This window comes from Branchiostoma belcheri, unplaced genomic scaffold, assembly GCF_001625305.1.
Source record: "Branchiostoma belcheri isolate BF01 breed outbred unplaced genomic scaffold, Haploidv18h27 scaffold82, whole genome shotgun sequence".
Classification (NCBI taxonomy): Eukaryota; Metazoa; Chordata; class Leptocardii; order Amphioxiformes; family Branchiostomatidae; genus Branchiostoma; species Branchiostoma belcheri.
Genome location: NW_017804487.1, coordinates 758117 through 780335, shown reverse-complemented (window position 1 = coordinate 780335; position 22219 = coordinate 758117). Strand labels below are relative to the sequence as shown.

Below are 22219 nucleotides of genomic sequence, written 5' to 3'. Positions count from 1 at the left end.
CCCCCCTTCCGGACTTTACTTCTCAAACAACAGGAGCTCTTGTCTACCCTTTGTTTTCTTTTGAATTTCCAAAATTAATTGTCTTCACTTATTTGCATATCAATCAATAGTTCATGGTTATAAACCTGCATTTCTTCTGCAGTGTCAGTGACAAAACGTCTGACCGTTTCCAAAATCATATCCAGTTGCTTGAGTAACAGTTTTGGGCATTGCGCTAACCTTTAACTAAGAAAGCACCGCACACTTCCAAGAGAGCAACACGGAATCTCCTAAACCCATTAAGACCTCATTTTACTTCTTTTCACCAAGGAAAGTAGATCTCTTAATCCTAAAAGCAACTTGAGTCTTTTCGTCCAAAAACGCAGGTGTGTACCGTGCAGACAATCAACCCCACCATGTACGCAAGAATAATCTTTGGTTGTTTGTCACACTTCAGATCGGCATTGCGGATCAGCTACCGAAGGCTAGGAGGCTGACACACCCTACAAGACCAGCACCAACCTGTGCCCGAGGCATTTTTACGGCGATTTCCTTCCCAGAAAGTACCAAAAGGTATGAGTCTGCAGGTTGACCATTAGCTATGAAACGGGTGTGACCGTTTGCTATGCCTTAAATTAATCGAGATATGAAGTCGAAAAATTTTTTTTTTCGGTGTCGGCAAAGATAGACAACTGTGAGCACAAGTTTTGTTTCGGACATTCGGTTCCGCATTTTATGCTATTGTGTGCAATCATTTGCAATTCCTATGGAATACATGTTTACAGAGAGGATTTTAAAGGGTAGTCCTTTGATTGGATTGCTTAATCTGCTCAGTTTTTGCATTCAAGTTCTTGATATGAACTTTTTTCAATTGACTCATTGCACGTATCAGTCACAGTTATGTGGTCACGTAACTCTTTCGACCAGCGGTTCAGCGTACACCTTAGCAAACGATGTATCTTTTTCGTGTCTGTCCCCTTCCAGAGAAAATTGTATCACACACATACAGATATAAGATATATGTTTTCTATGGAGGGGCAGAAAGAATGGAGAAAACGTTTGAACATCTTATTCTGGAAAAGAAAAGTAACATCCAAAAAATTCAGAATGTCAACACGATGAAACCTCACGTCGTGTTGCTAAGGTTAGTGTCTACTGTCTGTACTGATTAAGTCTCAAGTGGAAAGTAGAAATTCTGCTTTCAACTGCTTGCAGTGCTGTTGATAAGCCACTATACTTGCATTGATGCAGACCTTTTTTATAAGGTGCCGCAACTTTCGTTTCTATGTCGAAGAAAGCCAATCAATTTATTTATTTATCGAAACAGCATCGCATTGCCATTTTACCTCTTCAAATTCACCAGAGAAAGGCACCTGCAGACAATCAACTCCACCACGTTTATATACATATATATGGGTTGTTTGTCACACGGCACTGCGGATTAGCTACCCAAAGCGGATAATACTACTCTTTTCTTGTTTCTGCCCAAACTCTGTTCGTACAAAAAGACAACGCTCTCTAATATCCTGATCCCCCAAAAGCACCAAAGTGCCGAAATACATCGCATTTTCCGTACATGAAAAAAACCCCGCACTTCTCTTCATACGAAAAGCACTGCACTCATTAACTCTTCGATTTCATTCAGGAAAGCATGTGCACCTGTCAGACAATTACCGTAACTGTGTGTATATGACCTGGATTTTTTTTGTCAAATGGCATTTCAGATCAGCTACCTAAGAAGAACACACCTTACAAGAAAAGTGTCATCCTTGGTCTTCAGTTCCTATCCAGAAAGTGGCTAAAACGTTTGTGAATAAAGAAACTATTTTTACACACCGTCCATTTTTTTACACCGTTATTTTTATGATGGGGTCTGTCACTGCTGATTTGTTGACTCAGTCACGGTTGAGATGCAATGCATCGGGTTGGTGTGACCTATAAAATGAGATTTGGGTTCTGTTTATAGGTAGCTGGACACCATGGGAAGAAAGCTGCGACACTTGCTGATTTTCCTTCTCATCATCCTGAAGGAGCCAAACCCACCAAGGGCTTCCTTCCTCACCAGGATCCCTCAGAACCTCCGTACATCCATCTCTGAGTTAAGATTAAAATTTAACCATTTTAAAACTGTAAAACAGTCTGACCTGTTACGGTATAAGAAGGTGACTTTGGTGGCCCTCAGTCACAACCATATAACAAATATTGAAACTGGCGCATTTGCATATCTATCCAATTTACAACATTTATTTCTGTCCAATAACCAGTTAACCACCATCCATGCTGGTATGTTTTCAAATATGCCGCAGCTAAAAGAGTTGGCCCTGTGTGACAACCAGATAACTACCATCGAACCTGGTACACTTGCAAATTTATCCCAGCTTCAAATGTTGTGGCTGGAACGCAACCAGATAACTACCATCCATTCTTGTACATTTGCAAATCAACACCAGCTGATAATGTTGCGCATGTCCTACAATCAGATAACCGCCATCCATTCTGATTCATTTGCAAATCTGACCCAGCTGCAAACGTTGACCCTGAACAACAACCAAATAGCTTATATCCCTTCTGGTACATTTGAAAACCTGTCCCAGCTAAAAGAGCTGTGCCTAGAAAACAACCTGATAACTACCATACATCCTTGTACATTTGCAAATCTATCCCAGCTAAGAGTTTTGGATCTATCCAGCAACCAGATAACTAATATCCATCCCTGTACATTTGCAAATCAACCCCAGCTACACGGGTTGAGCCTTGCCGGCAACCAGATAACTACCATTTCTGCTGGTACCTTTGCAAATCATCCCCAGCTAAAAAATTTGTGGCTGTGCGACAACCAGATAACTACCATCCATTCTGGTACATTTGGAAATCTGACCCTATTAAAAGTTTTGAGACTTCAAGACAACAACATGTCGGCCATTCCCCTGTCAGTCTCCTGCTTGCTCACATATACCATCCCATCTTTATTAGAACTAGACGGGAACCCCTGGCAGTGTGACTGTTTAATGTCTCACTTAAATCCCGCATTAAAAGACAAGATAATATGTGCCCATCCCGCCAAAGTTCAGGGACAGAAGCTCACAATTGTTGATCCTAAAGAATTGATATGTAAAGAGCCAAACAAATCACCAGTAACTATGGATAGATGTTTAGATGCACAGTCAACATCTTCAGTTTGCAACACAGAAAGTACTGATATCTGTTACAAGTCAACCCTCACCTCTCACTATCAGTGGTTCTTCAAGCGCACTGCCACTGCTGGCTCAACAGCCCATACTGCAGAAAACACAATCATAACAAGAGCAACATCAGCTTTGCCCCTTGCAATCACCTCAAACAAACCAGAAGTTGCCCCCAGTTCCCCCTTACATGTTATTATTAGCTCTATCTGTGGTTCAGTTGCTGTTAGTGTTCTGATTGGGACCTTCTTGGCTGTAATATGGCATAAGAGGAGGATCAAGAATGCTCCATTAGGGCTGAATCCTGGTTTTGTTGGGAGAAACAAAGCAGTGTCGGTAATGGCCAGTGGTCATGATCAGGCAGAGCAGGGGCAGTCTGAGACCATCACTGAATCCAACACAAGCACCACAACTACAGTAATGACCAGTGGTGATGATCACCAGTATGAAGATATTGACAACCCACGTCTTAAAACAGGGCAGGGTCAGTCCCAGGCTATCACTGAATCCAACACAAACACCACAGCTACTGTGTTGGCCTGTGGTGATGATCACCAGTATGAAGATATTGACAACCCACGTGTTAAGACAGGGCAGGGTCAGTCCCATATTATCAGTGAATCCAGCACAACCACCATAGCTACTGTGATGGCCAGTGGTGATGATCACCAGTATGAAGATATTGACAACCCACGTAATAAAACTGGGTTGGGTCAATCTCATGTTATCACTGAATCCAGCAAAAACACCAAAGCTTCTTCAATGACCAATGATCAGACAAGACAGGGTCAGTCTCAGGCAAAAACTGAATCTTTGGATGCGAGGAATTTTTCATATGGCACCGGGCCTACTACCCCAGAGCTAAATTCTCTGTACAAAGAAGGTACTGTAAAGACCAGTGGTTATTATCAGACAGGACAGTCTCAGGCAAACGCTGAATCTACGACGAATATTTCTTATGGCACAGGGTCTACTACCCCAGAGCTAAATTATCTGTACAAGGAAGCTACTTTTACTGTAAAGACAAGTGGTTATGATCAGACAGGACAGGGTCAGTCTCAGGATAACACTGAATCCTTGGATGCGAGAAATATTTCTTATGGCACAAGGTCGACAGCCTCGCAGCTAAATTCTCTGTACTAAGCAACAACTACATGTATAATGGCCACTGGTTATGATCATACAGTACAGGGTCAGTCTCAGGCCAAAACTGAATCCACACAAACACAAACACCACAGCTACTGTACTGACCAGTGGTGATGATCAGATAGTACAGAGTCAGTCTCATCCCAACACAAACACCACAGCGACTGTAATGACCAGGGGTAATAAGATAGGGCAGGGCCAATATCATGTAAACGCTCAATCTCCTACAGTTGCAAATCTGTAACGTAAATCTGTAACGTGCTAGCTGCCTTATATCCAAACCTTATGTATGTAAAAACGCCAACAAAGGATGAAGCGTCTATATAAATGACCAGTGTTCATCGTCAGACAGGTCAGGATTAGTCTCAGACTAATATTCAATCTCTAAAACTGTGAAATAACAAAGTGGTAGCTGCCTTACAGCCACTCAGTAGAGTTAAGACCATTTCACGACCCCCCAGCAATTTGGGCGTCGACCGCCCTAGCAACACATGGATACAACCTCTGACCCTGAATTTTCCAGATTTCTCCTATTGTTTGATAATTGCCCTGACCCTGCCCAGTGTGAAAACATTGCAAGAGGGGTGCCGGTTGACCAGGTGAAGTGATACCTGGCCTCTGTGGAGTGTGAAATGTTTGGCTGTCTGGGAACAGTGCTGGATGTGTATTATAATTGACAAAGGAATCCATATGTCTAGTGTTTCTAATTTGTGTGATTCCCAGATCTAAACATTACACACTGGTCGATTGTTCTGTCAAATGTGACTTTTTCATTGCAAATATCCTGACAAGGCATAAAACCTATAAAACTCAGAGACTTTAGTAAAGGAGAACCTGAGTATATTTATCATAAACACCAGGGGTACTGTTGATAATCAAAAGTCTGATAACCCTCCATGTTTTTCTGGATTTGATGCCGTTTTGTTTGTTTTGATGAGCAATTTTCATTACAGGACTTAGGAGAGTACTCTTATACTAGTGTTTAGACTAGTGGTTTGACATAGGTAAAACCTTGCACATACTTTCTTTCGAATTTTGGTAAGTTGTAGCAGCTCTATAGAACCCTTTTGCGTCGGGGAACAACAGACGATAAACTGGATAGTGAGTGCGCCAGTGTAATCAACTTGTTAAAAAGCTTGCGCCAACCAAATTATAGTTATACTTTTTGATGTCATCGACTTGTTCCTTATGTTGTTGTAGAGTATGTTGGATCAAGAAATGGATTTTCGATAAAGTATAGTCTTTTTCCAGTCTTACAATGTACTAGTACTTGGAACCCTGAAACAATGGTTGTTTATTGCTGATAAACCAAGCCAAGCTGACTGTCTGGCACTAGCAGGTAAAGGTGTGGACAAGCCGTGAACTGCCTATTGTTCTCCTTGGGTAGTCTGGTCCCCAACAAGGAAGGTGCTATGTCAACAAGTTAATTGGCTGTATTGTCCACTTATCCCAACAAAGTGATCAGATTTCAGTTCCTAAGAAGCCAGAAGTTCAATTTTTGTGATCTTATTTTTGCCCTAAAAGCGCATTCACACACAACATTCTTTTGAGTTACTGAACACATGTATAGAAAGTAGACAAGTTGTTCTAAAACAGTGTGTCGGGCCCAGAGTGCACAACATCTCCTACACTTTGCTGACCCTGTATGAATATTGCAAGCATGTGATTTTTGCCAAAAATCTGAACATATTAGATAATATCTCTGTTGTAATAATAATGATACACCTGGGATCGATGGGATGTTATAGGGTTTTTACTGACGAATACATACATACCAAATTTGCTTGAAAAAAAGTTTGTCTAGGGGTCCCGCCGGGCACTTGAAGTTTATAAATTTAGATGTGCTTATAATATCAATATTATAATATTAGCAAGTTATTCACAAAATTTATGTAGGCAGAGAGTTTGCCTTTGACCTTGTGATTTAGTAGTTGTCGGAAATGTCAGAAATTAACCATCCAATAAGTCTACATTACACTTGAAAGTTGGGCTGTCAGTTAATGAGGCAGGGAGGCTCAGGGAGGGGGACAATGGTCTTTACTCTATTGAGCAAACACTATACTACGTAGATGTGGAAATACCACCAAAGAATGAAGCGTCTACAGAAATGGTCAGTGGTCATGATCAGACATAGCAGGATCTGTCTCAAGCTAATATTTAATCTCCAAAAGTAGGGAAATCATCACAGAACGAAGTGCTAGCTGCCTTAATACATCCGAACCCTATGTATGCAGATGTGAAAATAAATGCCAACCCCTAAAAATATTGACAGAAATGGTCAGTGGTCATGATCAGATAGGGCAGGTTCAGTAGCAGGCCGTCACTGAATCCTTGGATGCTGAAAATCCATCCCTTAGCAGCTAAATTTCGCAGCTAAATTTTCTGTAGGAAATTGTAGAAACACTATCAAAATGCCATGACTGATTTCCACAATTCTTATGCAAAAACACGTAAAACATCTACAAATCTACAAATTGAATTCGCCTGGCCTAAATTAACTAACAAGGAAGCAGATGTGCATGGTGGTTTACACTGTTATTGCAGAACATTTAGTAACTTTTTAGTACCTTGTCCTTTACTAGGACATAGTACCTAGTAACGCCCTCTGCAGGAAAGTACAGTGGAGTGCAGGCCCAAAGTTCAAGGTGGATAGCATGAACACCATGAACATCATGGTTTTAAAATTGCATTTATCCTGGATGTATTATTCTTTTCTCAGACGTAGTTCGTGGTTTTGGAGACAAGTTTAAAGTTGTTGGGGCGTTTCGGTAGGACACCAGGTTGTAAAAGAATTACTTTAAATCTAATATTGTGAGCTACATTTCTTGAGAGAAACTTAAATGTACGTACAGTTTTAATAATGGTACCTCCCGTATTTGTGAAAGTTGTAGCTTGGTTGCTTATAATGGTATATCGTTTGATATCAACCCTGTACATTCTCATTGCCACAATTTTCTAATTTGAAATTAGAATAGAATTTTCTAAAAATTTTTTTTTTTTTGGGGGGGGGGGGCGCTGACAATTCGGGAAAATATAAAGAATTATAACTTAAAGTGAAGTTTAGCGAATGACGCTCTCATGCCTCTTTTTGACAACTGTAACATTGCAGCAACTTAGATTTAAATTTGATTTACAAAAATGTAATATAAAAATTAAGTCAAGTACACAAATATAGTATTGAGCTGTAGGCGCTCGCAGCTCATAATTGATGCTGATGTCTGCCATAAAACAAGATGGATATTCTAAACTACTCAAAAAATCACAAAATCTCAATCTTATCCTTACATGACATTTTGAAATTTATGATATGAAAATATAGTCATTGACAAGTAGTATTGGGGTGTGGACACTTTCAGCTCAATATCGATGCTGTCGTCTGCCAATTTTAATATTTCAAGCTACTTAAAAAGCCACGGACTTAAATCTTATCCCTACATGACAAGTTATATTTCTAAGAGACATATTTCATTTCGGGAAATTTTGATTGAGAGCCTCTCGTTGTGTAGTATTTGTTACAATTGTACACGAGTACAGATGTTAGATTTAACAATCCATACTGTGCAGGAACAGCCATTGTAACAGTTGCTGTGCTTACTGTAATCACGGACCTACCAAGAACAGGGAAAGAGTGTTTTGTCATTTTGTGTTAAGTATACAATGTATAATCATGTACTATCGTAGTCTGGAACTCTAGTAGCAGAGCAATGTACTGAATAAAGTACAAATATGTAAAGTTTCATTTTTAAAAGCATCAACGTTGAGTCTGTTCCAAGATGAGTTGTAGTTTTTTTTGCTTTCAATTTGTAGTATTGTAACAATGGTCACAATTCTAATAAGTATTTTAGAAGTTTTTATTATTTGTATCATGGTGGAATTTTGCAATGTTTAACTTTTAATTCAATAGTTGTTCTAACTTTAATGATTGCCCTAGCAAGAGCAGGGAAAGAATGTTTTGGGATTTTGTGTAAATTATACAATGTGTAATCATGGACGAACCAATTCTGTAACTTTAGTAGAAGAGCAATGTACTGCAGGAAGTATAAAATATGTAAAGTTTCATTTGAAAGGCATCAGCGATGAGTCTTTTTTTAAATGAGTTGTAGTTTTTCATTTTGAATTTAAAGCATTGTACATTTCAGCGCATTTCAATACAATGTGTAATCATGGACGAACCAATTCTGTAACTTTAATAGCAGAGCAATGTACTGCAGAAAGTATAAAATATGTAAAGTTTCATTTGAAAGGCATCAGTGCTGAGTCTTTTTTTTAAATGAGTTGTAGTTTTTCATTTCAATTGTAATCACTTAATATGTCGTTTTATACTATTAATGTGATGCCCCAATGTCAATTCAGCCTCTGGCTGCCATTTTTGGGACAGTGATGTTGTGTTTTAATGCAAAATAATATATATTTTGAGTTTGATATTTTGATATATATTTTGAATTTAAAGCATTGTAAAAACTGTGGTTATGCCTTTTTCAGAATCTGTGACTTTTTATTAATCATGGTTGTATTTTGCAGTTTCAATTTAACCCTAATATAGTACATGTATTCAGACCAGGGGGGGGGGCTTTTGAGGCCAACTTTCATCTCAGATAGCGCTGAACGGCTTGCGCTAAAACCATCAAATTTTGTGACTTTACATGTAATTTATTTAAAACCAATTTCAAGTTAATTAGACAAATTATTGATTTTTAGTGTTGCAATGGCAACGGGTTTCTGACAGATCTGTTTTTGGAAAATTCAGTAATTTTGATTTGAACATGAAGAAATCTGTGGAGCAAATATGCGTGTTGTGTATTATTTGATTGTTGTGATTTGTATTGATTATTATGTGATACCCTGCATTAATTCAGTCTCAAAAACAAGCGTTTTGAGGCTGTATCTTGAAAGAAATGTACTTTCAAAAATTTAAGATTGACGATTTAACATGGCTAACAACTTATTATGCATTACGTCATTTTAGGACGTCATTTTGACGCCAGTATTGTTGCCAGGGGCAACATAAGTCTAAGTAGACCTTAGCATTCCATCAAAGATACTTATTGTTCAAGTTTGGTTGTATTTCACTGAGTTTAGCGGAAAATTTTTTTTTACCATTTGACCCAAAAAATCACGAAAATGACGTCATGATTACGTCAAATGTCGTTATAAGAACACAAATTTCTTGTAATAAATCAATTTTATTACTACACTATTCTCTGAAAATTTGGTGGCCCTACGACAAGTGGTTGGTGAGTTACAGGGGGCGGGCCGGGAAAAGCCCCCCTCGGTCCCAGCATGCCCCAAAAAGCCGGGTCTAAATAGGGTTAATAGCTGTTCAAACTTTAATGATTGCCCTACCAATTGCAATAACAGGGAAATATTGTTCTCTGTAAAGTATAAAATGTATCTCAGCCTCGAATGTAGCAGGCCTATATCGCTGTACTGCAGAAAATATCATAGAAAAATAAATTTCATTGTAAAAGGCATCAAGGCTCCTGAATCTTTTTTAAATGGTGACCTTCACACAAGATGTGCTATAATTAAGGGTTAATGACCCGCCCCGAGGTAAATATGGTGTGATAAAGCATTGTCAGTTGCTATAACCATCGAATAAAGCCACCAAGTGATCGTTTCAAAGGGTATTAAAGAACATTTTACACACGTTATTTAAGAAAAATCTCAATGTAATTGTCATTTACTTCAACTTTTAAACACATTTGTGCAATGGAATCTGAAAATTATTGTATATAAATTAGGTCATTTATACACAAGAGAAAGAGCAATGGCCCCAGGACGGTTCCTTGAGGGACCCCAGACGCTACTTTAACTGGAGCCGACGCCTTCCCTTCAACCACTACTGTTTGTTCCCTGGTGGTCAGGAAAGCCTTTAACCGATTCAGCGTAGGGCCTTGGATTCCATAATACTCCAGTTTTGAGACGAGCCTGCCATTGGGGACTTTATCAAAGGCTTTAGTGAAATCAAGTATTGCTAAATCTACCTGCCGTTTACTGTTTAGTGCGCCAGCTATGTCATGGACTGTTAGTATAAACTGTGTTTCTGTGGATCGTTTGGCTCTAAATCCATGCTGGTAATCCGTTAATATACTGTAACTTTCTAGGTGCTTCATGATTTGGCTATGGATGATATGTTCAAGTAGTTTGCAGGATATGCAGGTCAGTGAAACAGGTCTGTAGTTGCTGGGGACCGCTCTATCTCCTTTTTTAAAGATGGCGCATATATTTGCATCCCTCCAATCTTTAGGGATTTCTGCAGTGTTTAGCGAGTGTTGGAAAATATTGGTTAGAACAGGCGCGATTTCACCAGCTGTCAACTTGAGGAAACACGGTGGTATTTGGTCTGGTCCTGATGCTTTAGAGGGATTAAGACCTTGAAGCATTTTTTCGACACCATCAGTAGAAACTACTATATGTTCCATTGGAGGAGTACATGGCTGGCCTAGAGATGGCATATCTGTGGTGTCTTCCTCTGTGAAAACACTTTTGAACTGTGAACTGAGTACTTCTGCTTTTTTCCCACTGTCACTGATGATGGTATTTCCCACCTTTAGGGGTGCTACCCCGACAAGGTCTTTCCTCAGTCCTTTTATGTACGACCAGAATGTTTTAGGTTTGTCAACTATAGCTTCTCCCAGTATGTCTGCCACGTATTTAGAGTGTGCTTGTCTTATGCTTTTCTGAACTCCCTTCTTAACTCTCTTATATTTGTTCCAGTCTTCTTCTTAGCCTGTTTTCTTAGCTTTGTTATAGAGTCGATGCTTCTTACGACAGTGCCTCCTTAGGTTTCTGTTGAACCAAGGCAAGTTGTATCTGCTTGATGTTATCTTACTTGGGATGTGCTTGTTCATCGTGTCTTTCATTTTGTCTTTGAAGTCTGACTACTTCTGTGTAACTGACATATCCTGAGTTCTTTTGTGAAAGTTAGTTGCATAATCCGTTAGGTCTTTCTTAATGGCTGGTTCGTCGGCTTTTGTGCGGATGTACACTTTTCTCTTAGGTTTCCTGTTTTGTTTCAGTGCCAGGTTAACGTCCACTAGAACCATGTCGTGGTCACTTATCCCCGGGACTACTGTGGTCTTCTCAATTATGTTGGGGTTATTAACTAAGACCAGGTCCAAGAGATTACCATTTCTAGTTGGTTCCTGGACTGTTTGAAATAACCCGTGGTTATCCATTAGGTTTAGTAGTTTCTCTGCTTGGCCTGTGTATGCCTGACTATTGTCAGCTACAGTAGTATCCCATTTGATGCCAGGGGTGTTGAAATCGCCAAGAATGATCACATTGTCAGAGTTTATTTTTGCTCCCATTTTACATATAGACCTGTCAAGTTCATCCAGACTATTGCCCTGGTCTGATGGGGGTCTGTAGTATGTACCTATTATCAGTGGTTTCCTTCCTACAAGTTGAGTTTGTGTCCACAGAACCTCGCAGTCTGTGTCAAGGTCTGGCCTATGGGTAACAATTAGATCATCTCTGTTGGCCTGAAATACACCACCTCCTTGGTCAGTTTGTCTGTCTTTCCGGTGTGCTATGTAGTTGCTGGGGAATATTTCACTACTTGCTATGTTTTGGTTGAGCCATGACTCTGTACCTGCTACTATATCTGGCTTGTAAGAGTCAACTACTGTCGCCAGTTCAGCTGTTTTGTTCCGCACACTCTGACAGTTTACTAGGAGAAGTTTACTTTTGGATCTCTTGTGACTTTGACCCCTCGTTTGAGAATTACCCTGCTTTGATTTAAGTGGAGTGGATGTAGCCATTGGGATTTCGTCTGGTAAACTTGAGTCAGAACTCATCGTGTCAAATGAGTTTACTGAATGGAATGTTTCATCAGTGATATCGAATATGGCCGATGCAAAGTTGGGTATACCACAGTCACAACATACCCACGAGTATGATCGGTGGGTTTCTAGTGCACTGTATACTTGAGAACATAGCCCAATGCAGTCACTGTGGTACCATCTATCGCATTCATCACAGCATATTGCATTATGGGTGTTACGTACTGCCTTGTTACAACTCCCACATGGAAACTTTGGTGGTCTAGGCCCTGGGTTGATCTCAATATCCCCGCTTAAGATCAGAATCATGATCAGTGAAAACTTTGTGCCACTATTGTGCAATAGCATTTTCTTGCTACTGACGTGAGTTCCGCTAGCCCCGCTGTGCTTAATCATGAAAGCAAAAGTGGCCCAGTCAGATGTGCAATCGGTTCTGAAGTTGCATGTGACCTGTAATTTCTTTATCTCCTGTTTGTCTTTTGGCTGTGATCCTGGATCAGTCCTGCTAAGTATTGTGCAAAGGGCTAGGAATATACAAGTGTAGTGGAGTTCCATTTTTATTCCCATAACCGCGGAATAACCATAGTATGTTAACAATTCCCAACTTTATTGCTAGTCTCGAACTCGGTCTCTTTTTACTACGAGCGATGTAGTCTGACTCTTCTCTATGCAAATCAGCATGGTGCTTTCCTTTGTTTCCTAATCAAGTAAAACCCATCGGACCGGTTTTATCCACCCACCCAGTCCCTATATAAACGCGCCCCTGACTGCTCTGTTTCTGTCAGTACTGACTCTGCAGCCGTGAGGATCTGTGCCGTCGTGAAAACATCGCGCAGTACTTTGGAGCGTCAGTGCATCTTGGTGAGTACCGAATTTTACATTTTTTTCTTTATCTGTAATTTCCAAGTGGCATCTACATGTATTTTTAAGTTGCTTTACAAATCGGCGGACGAAGAACTTACCTTTAATTGTTGGCTATTCATGCTATTCATTCTCCGATGATCGAAACCACTTTTAACGCCACACAAACCCGAATATAAATTTCTATAAACCAAAACCGATACATGTAACTCACAGTAACTGACATGTTTAGGCGCATTTGTCAGTATGCAAGTTATATATATACCATATAAATTTCGTGACCCATTTGAAGCTTTATTTAAATGAAATATTGATTTTTTTTCATTTATGCAGGGGCAGTAGTTTAATCTTGAATGATATTGGGTAAGTTGGAGTTGTTCTCTAGTGTAGCTGCTTTGTACGGTACTACAGTGTACCCTTGTATGATATGCCGTGTTCTGAATATGCTACATGTATGTTGTGATGTTTTGTAACAGCATGTTTAGAAGAATTTATCGGTATAACGGCGTGAGTCCGCACGTATAGCATATTCTAAATTCCATTAAATTGACAAATCATACTTGTTCCTGTAGGGTTACGAGTTTGACCAACATGGCGACCAGAGCTGAATCTCACCTTAAACATGAGGAGGGAACACATGAACATGGAGATCAGGATTCTCCGCGTACCCACAAGTGCGGCGAGTGTGGCAAGGAGTTTCCTTACCTGAGTTATCTGAGGCGACACGTGCGGGCTCACACAGGTGAGAAACCTTACCGATGTGAGGAATGTAACGAAAGCTTCAGTCTGCTGAGTAATCTAAAGAGACACATGCGGATTCACACCGGTGAGAAACCGTATCAATGTGAGAAATGCGGCAGGTGGTTTGGTACGCTGGCTCGCCTGATGTCGCATATCAGGACCCACACTGGTGAAAAACCCTACACGTGTGAGGAGTGCAACAGGCAGTTCAGTGATCTGGGTAATCTGAACAGACATATGCGGACTCACACAGGTGAGAAACCGTACAGATGTGAGGGGTGTAGCAGGCAGTTCAGAACACTGAGTAATCTGGAAACACACATGCGGACTCACACTGGGGAGAAGCCATACAAATGTGAGGAGTGTTGCCGGCCATTCAGTAACTTGTCTGATCTAAAGAGACACATACGGACTCACACTGGTGAAAAACCTTACAAGTGTAAAGAGTGCAGTAAGCAGTTCGGCAGGCCGGGTCATCTGAAGAGACACATGCAGACTCACACTGGGGAGAAGCCCTACAGGTGTGAGGAGTGCAGCCGGTCGTTTAGTACACTGTCAGATCTGAAGAGACATATGCGGACTCACACTGGTGAGAAACCGTACAGATGTGAGGAGTGCAGCAGTCAATTCGCCACAAGCAGCAATTTAAAGAGACACGTGGGAACTCACAGAGCGGAGAAACCGTAGATGTGTTAAAAATGCAACTGAAGCTTTCTGTTTGATGCATGCTATTCTATTGTAAGTGAAGCCGCTTTTGTACCCTTTTTCTGCCAGTAGTGTATTCTATATATGATTCCAATGTAATAGTTAACAATAGCGGTGATTTTATATCACGATCGGTGCAAATACATGCTTCGTAGCCTGTTGATTAGTGAGAATTAGTGCAAAAGTGTAGTATTTAGACAATACTTACATGGTAAGACACCGTTCGTTTAACCGTAATGTGTCATTGTCCGTCTGTTAACTTAGTCAACTACATGTACATGTTCAAGTACAAGCATGTAGCGTTTTGGGAAGTATGTTATCAATTCATCGAAATGTAGTTTTCTTTGTTTTAATATTTGTAAATATACTAGCTTTCTAGCGTTTAGTTTCGGTTGCAGCACATTAATGTTGTTTGTAAAATGCGAAGTGAAAAAAGTGAACTGTTGTTTCTCTCAGTTCCAGTGTTCTGTTAACTAGTGGTAGCTGTTAGAGATTTGACAACTTTTTGCATCTCAGTCTCAACAATAAAGCGCGTTATGTGCCGTATTTATTTGTCACCATCGCTGTTATTTTTCCATGGTCCCTGTCCCCATGCTCTTTACCCTGTAGGCCAGTGTGTAACATGAAACTTGTGATTAGTCCTATCGATTGTAACACTTTATCAAGGACTTTTGCTATCCCTTATTGTTTGAATGATTAAGATATGTTATTATGACATTAGTACATTTGTAATATGTGAAGGGAAAAACAGTGAACTGTTGTTTCTTTTTCCATTGTACTGTTAACTAGATGTAGCATTTACAAATTTGTCAAATTTTTGCATCTCAGTTTCAACAATAAAGCGCATTATGTGCCGTATTCATTGGTCACCATCGTCATTTTTTCCATGTTTCCTGTCCCCATGCTCTTTACCCTGTAGACCAGGGTGTAACATATATCTCGTAACTAGTCATCATCATTACTACATCATATCTTTTTCCTCATTTTTCTTCGTCTCTATTTTACTATAATTTTATTAACTGTAGCATGGACAATCGTTTAAACTGATATACCAGAAAAATTCTATATTCGACAAGGCGTCCGTAACAACAGAATCCTGGACCGGGGTAATCAGGTTTGTCACCTTTAACCTTTGCCCTCATTGGTTTGACCTATGCTGACGCTGAACCGCCATTTTTTAGTCGTGCGTGTGGTGTCATTTATTTCTCTCCAATCTGAGGCGATTTCCGCCTTACTTCGGCACTGTATTAACTCTGGGCAGTTTTGAAAGACAGGTAAGAGGTTTGTTGACAACCTGAACTCTCAGTGTCGTGGTACCAGATACTTGAAGTGTGGCGTAATCTTAGAAATTCGAAGCTACATAACAGCCTTCGAGCGTTCTTTGTAAAATTGGGAAGCGCCAGACAAAATTGTTCCAAAGTCGTTAATGAAACGTTATATTGTTTTAAAATATGTAACAGCTACAAAACATCGATTTTATTTATGGCTGGTCGTTTTGATTCAGGACTTAACGCTAGCTTTAATGCTTAAACAGTTTAGTTAAAGGAGGCGTTTGGTACATTTTTAAAACTATGATTGGCCATTTATTATGAACCTTTCATTAAATAAGATTAAACAGTCTGACGAAGCAACACGATCCCCATTGTATGCAGACAATCGTCCCTTGATCTTAGTTTCAATGTTGTTGTCTTTACAGTTATTGTCCAAGTGATTGTATTTTTATCTCATGATGTTGTCTGAATTTCAAATCGGCGCATGAAAGAAGATACTATCTCTAGTTTCCTAATCAGGTAAAACCCAGCGGACCGGTTTTATCCACCCACTCAGTCCCTATATAAACGCGTCCCTGACTGCTCTGTTTCTGTCAGTACTGACTCTGCAGCCGTGAGGATCTGTGTCGTCGTGAAAACATCGTGCAGTACTTTGGACCGTCAGTGCATCTTGGTAATTATAAGTTCGGACTGTGATTTTGTTTTCCTATATTTTTCTATGTATGACCAAGGCCATGTTGCACTTTGTTGCAGGTCTCACTACATTGTAGATGTGTGAAGAACAATGTGTGTGTCTACATTTCGGCTTACTTTTGATACTGTTAAACCGGCCGTTATAAGGGTAGAGACTTTAGTCAAGTACATGTAGGACATCCGTCCAGTTAAAATTCTAACCATGGACTTTTAGACTCAATTCCATTTGATATATGACATGTTATACAATGTTCCTGCAGGATTACGAGTTTGACCAACATGGCGACCGGAGCTGATTGTTACCTGAAACAACAGGAGGGAGAGAGTGGAACTGGACACCAGGATTCTCCGCGTACCCACAAGTGCGGCGAGTGTGGCAAGGAGTTTCGCTACCTCAGTCATCTGAAGAGACACGTGCTAACTCACACGGGCGAGAAACCTTACCAATGTGAGGAATGTAACAAAAGCTTCAGTCTGCTGAGTACTCTAAAAATACACATGCGGACTCACACGGGTGAGAAACCTTATCATTGTGGGGAATGTAGCAAGTGGTTTGTTAGGCTGGATGATCTGAAGAAGCATATCAGAACCCACACTGGGGAGAAACCCTACACGTGTGGGGAGTGCAACAGACAGTTCAGTGAGCTGAGTAATCTAAAGACACACATACGGACTCACACAGGTGAGAAACCGTACAAATGTGAGGAATGCAGTAAGCCGTTCAGCAGGTTGGCCCATCTAAAGGAGCACATGAGGACTCATACCGGTGAGAAACCGTACCGTTGTGAGGAGTGCGGCAGATGTTTTGTTAAGCTGAGTCATCTAAAGAGACACACACGGACTCACACTGGTGAGAAACCGTACAGATGCGAAGAGTGTGGCAGACAATTCAGGGAGCTGAATCACCTGAAGAGACACATAAGGACTCACACGGGCGAAAATCCCTACAGGTGTGAGGAATGCAGCAATGAGTTTAGTCGACTGAGTGATCTAAAGAGACACATGCGGACTCACACTGGTGAGAAACCGTACAGATGTGAGGAGTGTGGTAGGCAGTTCAGTAGGCTAGGTAGTCTGAAGACACACATGAGGACTCACACTGGTGAAAAACCGTACAGATGTGAAGTGTGCAACAAGCAGTTTAGTCAGCTGTCTGGTATGAAGCGTCACAGGCGCACTCACACTGGTGAGAGAAAAAAAAACACACTGATGCTAGGATTGCTGAACGCAGTTTAGGCAGATATTAAGTTAACGCACATGCAGGCTCATACGGGTGAGAAATGTTTGCAACGCAGCTGGAAAAGCAAAATCTTTTGGCATTTAAGTAGTCTGTGTGTTTCATATGCAATCTCATACCAACGAAACCTCTCCAGTGGCCATGTAAGTATTACTATTATGTGGTATCTTTTGAGTTGCTAGCGAGGCTTGTAGATCCTTTCCTAGTAATGTGACCCATTACATGTATTTACTGTTGTTGGAAAGTGTACTCTCTACATGACTAAATTGTAAAATTACTAATGCATGCTCCCTAGCCTGTTGGTTAGAACTAGAAGTCGTGTGCAAAATGCGACTGTGGACTGTTAAGACAATAGTAACAGAGTTATACTGTAAAAGATCGTTCGTCCTGAGAACCTGAGAAAGACGAACAGATGCGAGGAACACTGAAAGCAGTTTAGGGAAATGCATACAGACTCATACAGGTTACAAATGTTCCAACACTGCTGGAAAATGTAGCAAAAGGTTTTGGCAGTTAAGTTGTCTGAATGTCTAGTAGACATGGAATCTTACACTAGCGAAAACCATCTAGTGTCCATGTAAAGATTACTATCATATGGTATCATATGAGTCGTTAGCGATGTTCTCCTTTAGAAATCTGTACCTCTTAGTTACTGTTTTCTAGTACTGTACCCTATATATGAATACATTGTAAAATTACTATTCCATGCTCCGTAGCCCGTTGACTAGAAATAGAAGTCGTGCGTAAAATGTAACTGTTGGGTGTTTAGACAATTGTAACAGAGTTAAGTTTGACGTCAAGGTGCATGGTCCGTCTGCTACAGCACCCTATTGGCTATTTTTGTTTTATTTGCTTCCAACTAACAGTATACTTAGTATAATTAGATAGCACTATGTTAGTAGTTCTAAATTCCTTAAAAACGTTGGTGAGGTTTGCTTTCAATATGTGTTGTAAGATACACAATGTAGATTTGAGATTTTAGAATTTAGATATAGATGCAGCACGTTACTTAGTAAGAAATCAAAATATTGTTTGTTTTCCAAGTTTTCTGTAAGATACATATGTAGCTAATTTTCTGCATCTCAGTTTTACCAATAAATCAGAACACGTAATGTGTACCTATCTTCTTTAATGATTTTTTTCCTAATGAAATCGTCTAATTTGTCCCTATGCAAATCAACGCATACAACATGATAATTTTAACAATGAATTCAGACACGCAATATGTTGCTGTTTTTATTGATCACCAACTATATTGTTAGTCTCCAACTCGGTCTCTTTTTCCTACGAACGATGTTGTCTAATTCTTCCCTATGCAAATCATCATGGTGGTTTCCTTTGTGTCGTAATCAAGTACAAGTACCACAGGACCGGTTTTATCCCCCACCCAGTCAGTCCCTATATAAACGCGTCCCTGACTGCTCTGTTTCTGTCAGTACTGACTCTGCAGCCGTGAGGATCTGTGTCGTCGTGAAAACATCGTGCAGTACTTTGGAGCGTCAGTGCATCTTGGTAAGTGTCAAACTATGATTTTGTTTTGCTATATCTATTTGCCGTCATGCAAATCATTCGCAAGTTGTGTTGATTAACCAAAACAGTTGCAATAACATTTACGCATTTGTAAGTGTGCATGCAGTGTACGTGGTTATCAATTTCTTTCATTTGACATATTGGATTTTCAGGAGTTTGACCAACATGGCGGCCAGAGCTGACTCTAACCCCAAACAAGAGGATTCTCCGCGTACCCACATGTGTAGCGAGTGTGGCAAGGAGTTTCGCTACAGGAGTAGTCTGAAGGCTCACCTACGGACACACACGGGTGAGAAAACATTCAGATGTGAAGAATGCAGCAAACAGTTTGGCGAGCTGGGTGGTCTGAAGAGGCACATGCGGACTCACACTGGGGAGAAACCGTTCACGTGTGAAGAGTGCAGCAGACAGTTCAGCAGGCTGCATCATCTGAAGGGACACATACGGACTCATACCGGTGAGAAACCTTACGGGTGTGAGGAATGTAGGCAGCAGTTTAGTACACTGTCATACCTAAAGACACATATGCGGACACACACAGGTGAGAAACCGTATCAATGTGAGGAATGTAGCAGCTACTTCAGTACACTGGATCACTTGAGGAGGCATATCAGAACACACACCGGTGAAAAACCGTACACGTGTGAGGAGTGCGGCAGACAGTTCAGTATTCTGTTCAGTCTGAAGACACACATGCGGACTCACACTGGTGAGAAACCGTACAGGTGTGAGGAATGTTGCATGCAGTTCAGCAGGGTGGATGAATTGAAAAGCCACATGAGAACTCACACGGGTGAGAAACCGTACAAGTGTGAGCTGTGCGGCATGCAGTTTAGTTGGCTGTCAAATCTAAAGACACACATTAGGATTCATACGGGTGAGAAACCCTACAGGTGTGAGGAGTGCAGCAAGCAGTTCAGTAACCTGGGTAATCTAAAGAGACACGTGGGGACACACACTGGTGAGAAACCCTACAGGTGTGAGGAGTGCAGCAAGCAGTTCAGTAACCTGGGTAATCTAAAGAGACACGTGGGGACACACACTGGTGAGAAACCGTACAGGTGTGAGGAGTGCGGCAGACAGTTTAGTCTGCTGTATAATCTAAAGACACACATGCGGACTCACACGGGTGAGAAACCGTACGTATGCAAGGAGTGTAACAGAAAGTTTATTCAGCTGGTAAGTTTAAAGAAGCACATGTGGACTCACGCAAGAGAAATTGAACATGTGTGAAAATGCAACGAAAACAACTATTTTATGTCCCGATTGCCCTGTAATCTGTTTCTTAGGACGAGAAGTACAATGTATAGTGTATAAAGGTGAGAGTGCAGTTTTTCTAATCTGTAAACAAGTTTTCTTATACTATCATGAAAGTTCATCTCTTTTGGCAGTTACATGTTTAAAGTTAAAACGTTTGGTCCAATGAACTAAAAAATTGGTCGAAAGCTCTAGGTGAGAGAATTTTTTGTGTTGGACCAAAAGTTTTAACTTAAAGTATCGTTATCAGATCTAGAAGTACTTCAAGTAGAGTGGAAATACGATTGTGGAGTGTTTAATTAGACAATAGTGACAGAGATTCACGTGGTAAGACACCACATCGTTCGTTCGACGTCTGTCAATTACCTGTAGTTGTCTTTGGTTGTTATAGGTATTATTGTGTGCTATTATTGGAGTCAGTAGCGAGGTTTGTAGATCAATTTTAGCAATGTGACCTGAGCTCTTATTTACTGTTTTCTTTACGAATGCATGCTCCGTAACCTGTTGGTTAGAACTAGAAGTCATGTAAAGAATGCGACTGTGTTTTTTTAGACTATAGTGACGGAGTTACACGGTAGAAGACCGTTAATTTGACGTCCAGGTGCATGGTCCGCCTGTTATAGCACTTATTAGTTAACTTGTTTTCTTTGATTTGCATTTAACTAACCGCAGTATACTAGATCCTTACAATCCAAAATTTATAGTTAGTTAGCAGCATGTATGTTAGTTCTAGATGCACTAGAGCGTTGTTTGTTTAATGTTGTTTGCTTTTAAGTGTCCTGTAATTAGCTGTAGGTAATAACTTTACGTGCTTTATGTGCTTTATTAAACCTCCATTAGTGACATATAAGACAGTGGTACAAATCAAGTATGAAGCTTTCTGCCTCTTAGCTTCTCAGATAAATAAAAACACGTAATATGTTGTGTCTACCTATCTTCTTTAATGATCTCTTTTGAGGATGTTGTCTAACTTGCCCCTATGCAAATCAGCGCATGTAACATGATAATTCCAACAATAAACAATAAACTCAGACATATTTTATTTTATTCGCATTTATTTTCCGAGGATGAGGCAAAAAGTTATAAAACTTATCTCAGCCCTCTCCTCACACATAAAAGGATACAATAAAACAAAGTAATAATAATAAGAAGAAATAACAAGGGTACATAATAGGCTGGTGTACAAATCAAAATGAATCAACTAAATCAAACAAAACGTCCTGTCTGCAAAATAAAGTTGAAAACCACATCAAATATGTTACAGTTGTTGACAAACGACAATGAGGGGTTACCCCTGAGAATGGTTGAACATAAAGTGTTGTCGGTGACGTTGTTTGTGTCAAATGGCAGAATGTTAGTTAGCGATGATAACATGTCAATGCGTTCGTCAGTGTACAGTGGGCAGTGTAGGAAGTAGTGTACAGCTGTTTCGTTGAAGTGACCACATTTGCACGCAGGACTGGGCACACATTGATGTTGGAACAGGTGAAAGTTTAAGTGACTGCGGTTGAGTCTGAGTCTGGTAAGGTGGATAGCTGGGTTTCTCGGACCGTGGGAGAAGTGAGGTTGAGTGTGAGGGCTGTGATAAAACGTCTCCAACTCTTTTTTAAAGATGGCAATTGATGTTGATGCTCGTGTAGTTAATGGCAAGTTATTCCAGGAAACAATGGAAGTAGGCAGAAAAGATCTTTTGAATTTCTCAGTTCTAGCAGGAATTAAGACGTAATTCTGATCAGTACGGAGACTGTAGGGGGTGGAGTCACGGGTTTGTAGTGGTACCAATTCCTGTAAGTATTTTGGTGCTAATTCTTTGATAATTTTATAAAAGTTTA

General features: G+C 40.3%; 2 protein-coding genes and 1 pseudogene across 2 annotated transcripts; all 3 read left to right on the top strand.

Annotated features, from left to right (window-relative positions):
- The first annotated feature begins 1894 nt into the window (after positions 1–1894).
- LOC109486638 (carboxypeptidase N subunit 2-like) lies at positions 1895–13539 on the top strand. The gene is made up of 4 exons (XM_019790495.1): positions 1895–1903; positions 2118–2297; positions 2460–2622; positions 13526–13539. Exons 1-4 carry the CDS (start codon positions 1895–1897, stop codon positions 13537–13539), a joined length of 366 nt encoding a protein of 121 aa, XP_019646054.1.
- LOC109486637 (zinc finger protein 208-like) lies at positions 12909–20479 on the top strand. The gene is made up of 5 exons (XM_019790494.1): positions 12909–12953; positions 13526–14377; positions 16624–17558; positions 18064–18126; positions 19327–20479. Exons 2-5 carry the CDS (start codon positions 13545–13547, stop codon positions 20361–20363), a joined length of 2868 nt encoding a protein of 955 aa, XP_019646053.1. The 5' UTR covers positions 12909–12953; positions 13526–13544; the 3' UTR covers positions 20364–20479.
- Positions 15547–22219, top strand: part of LOC109486635 — a 19022-nt pseudogene continuing 12349 nt past the window's right edge.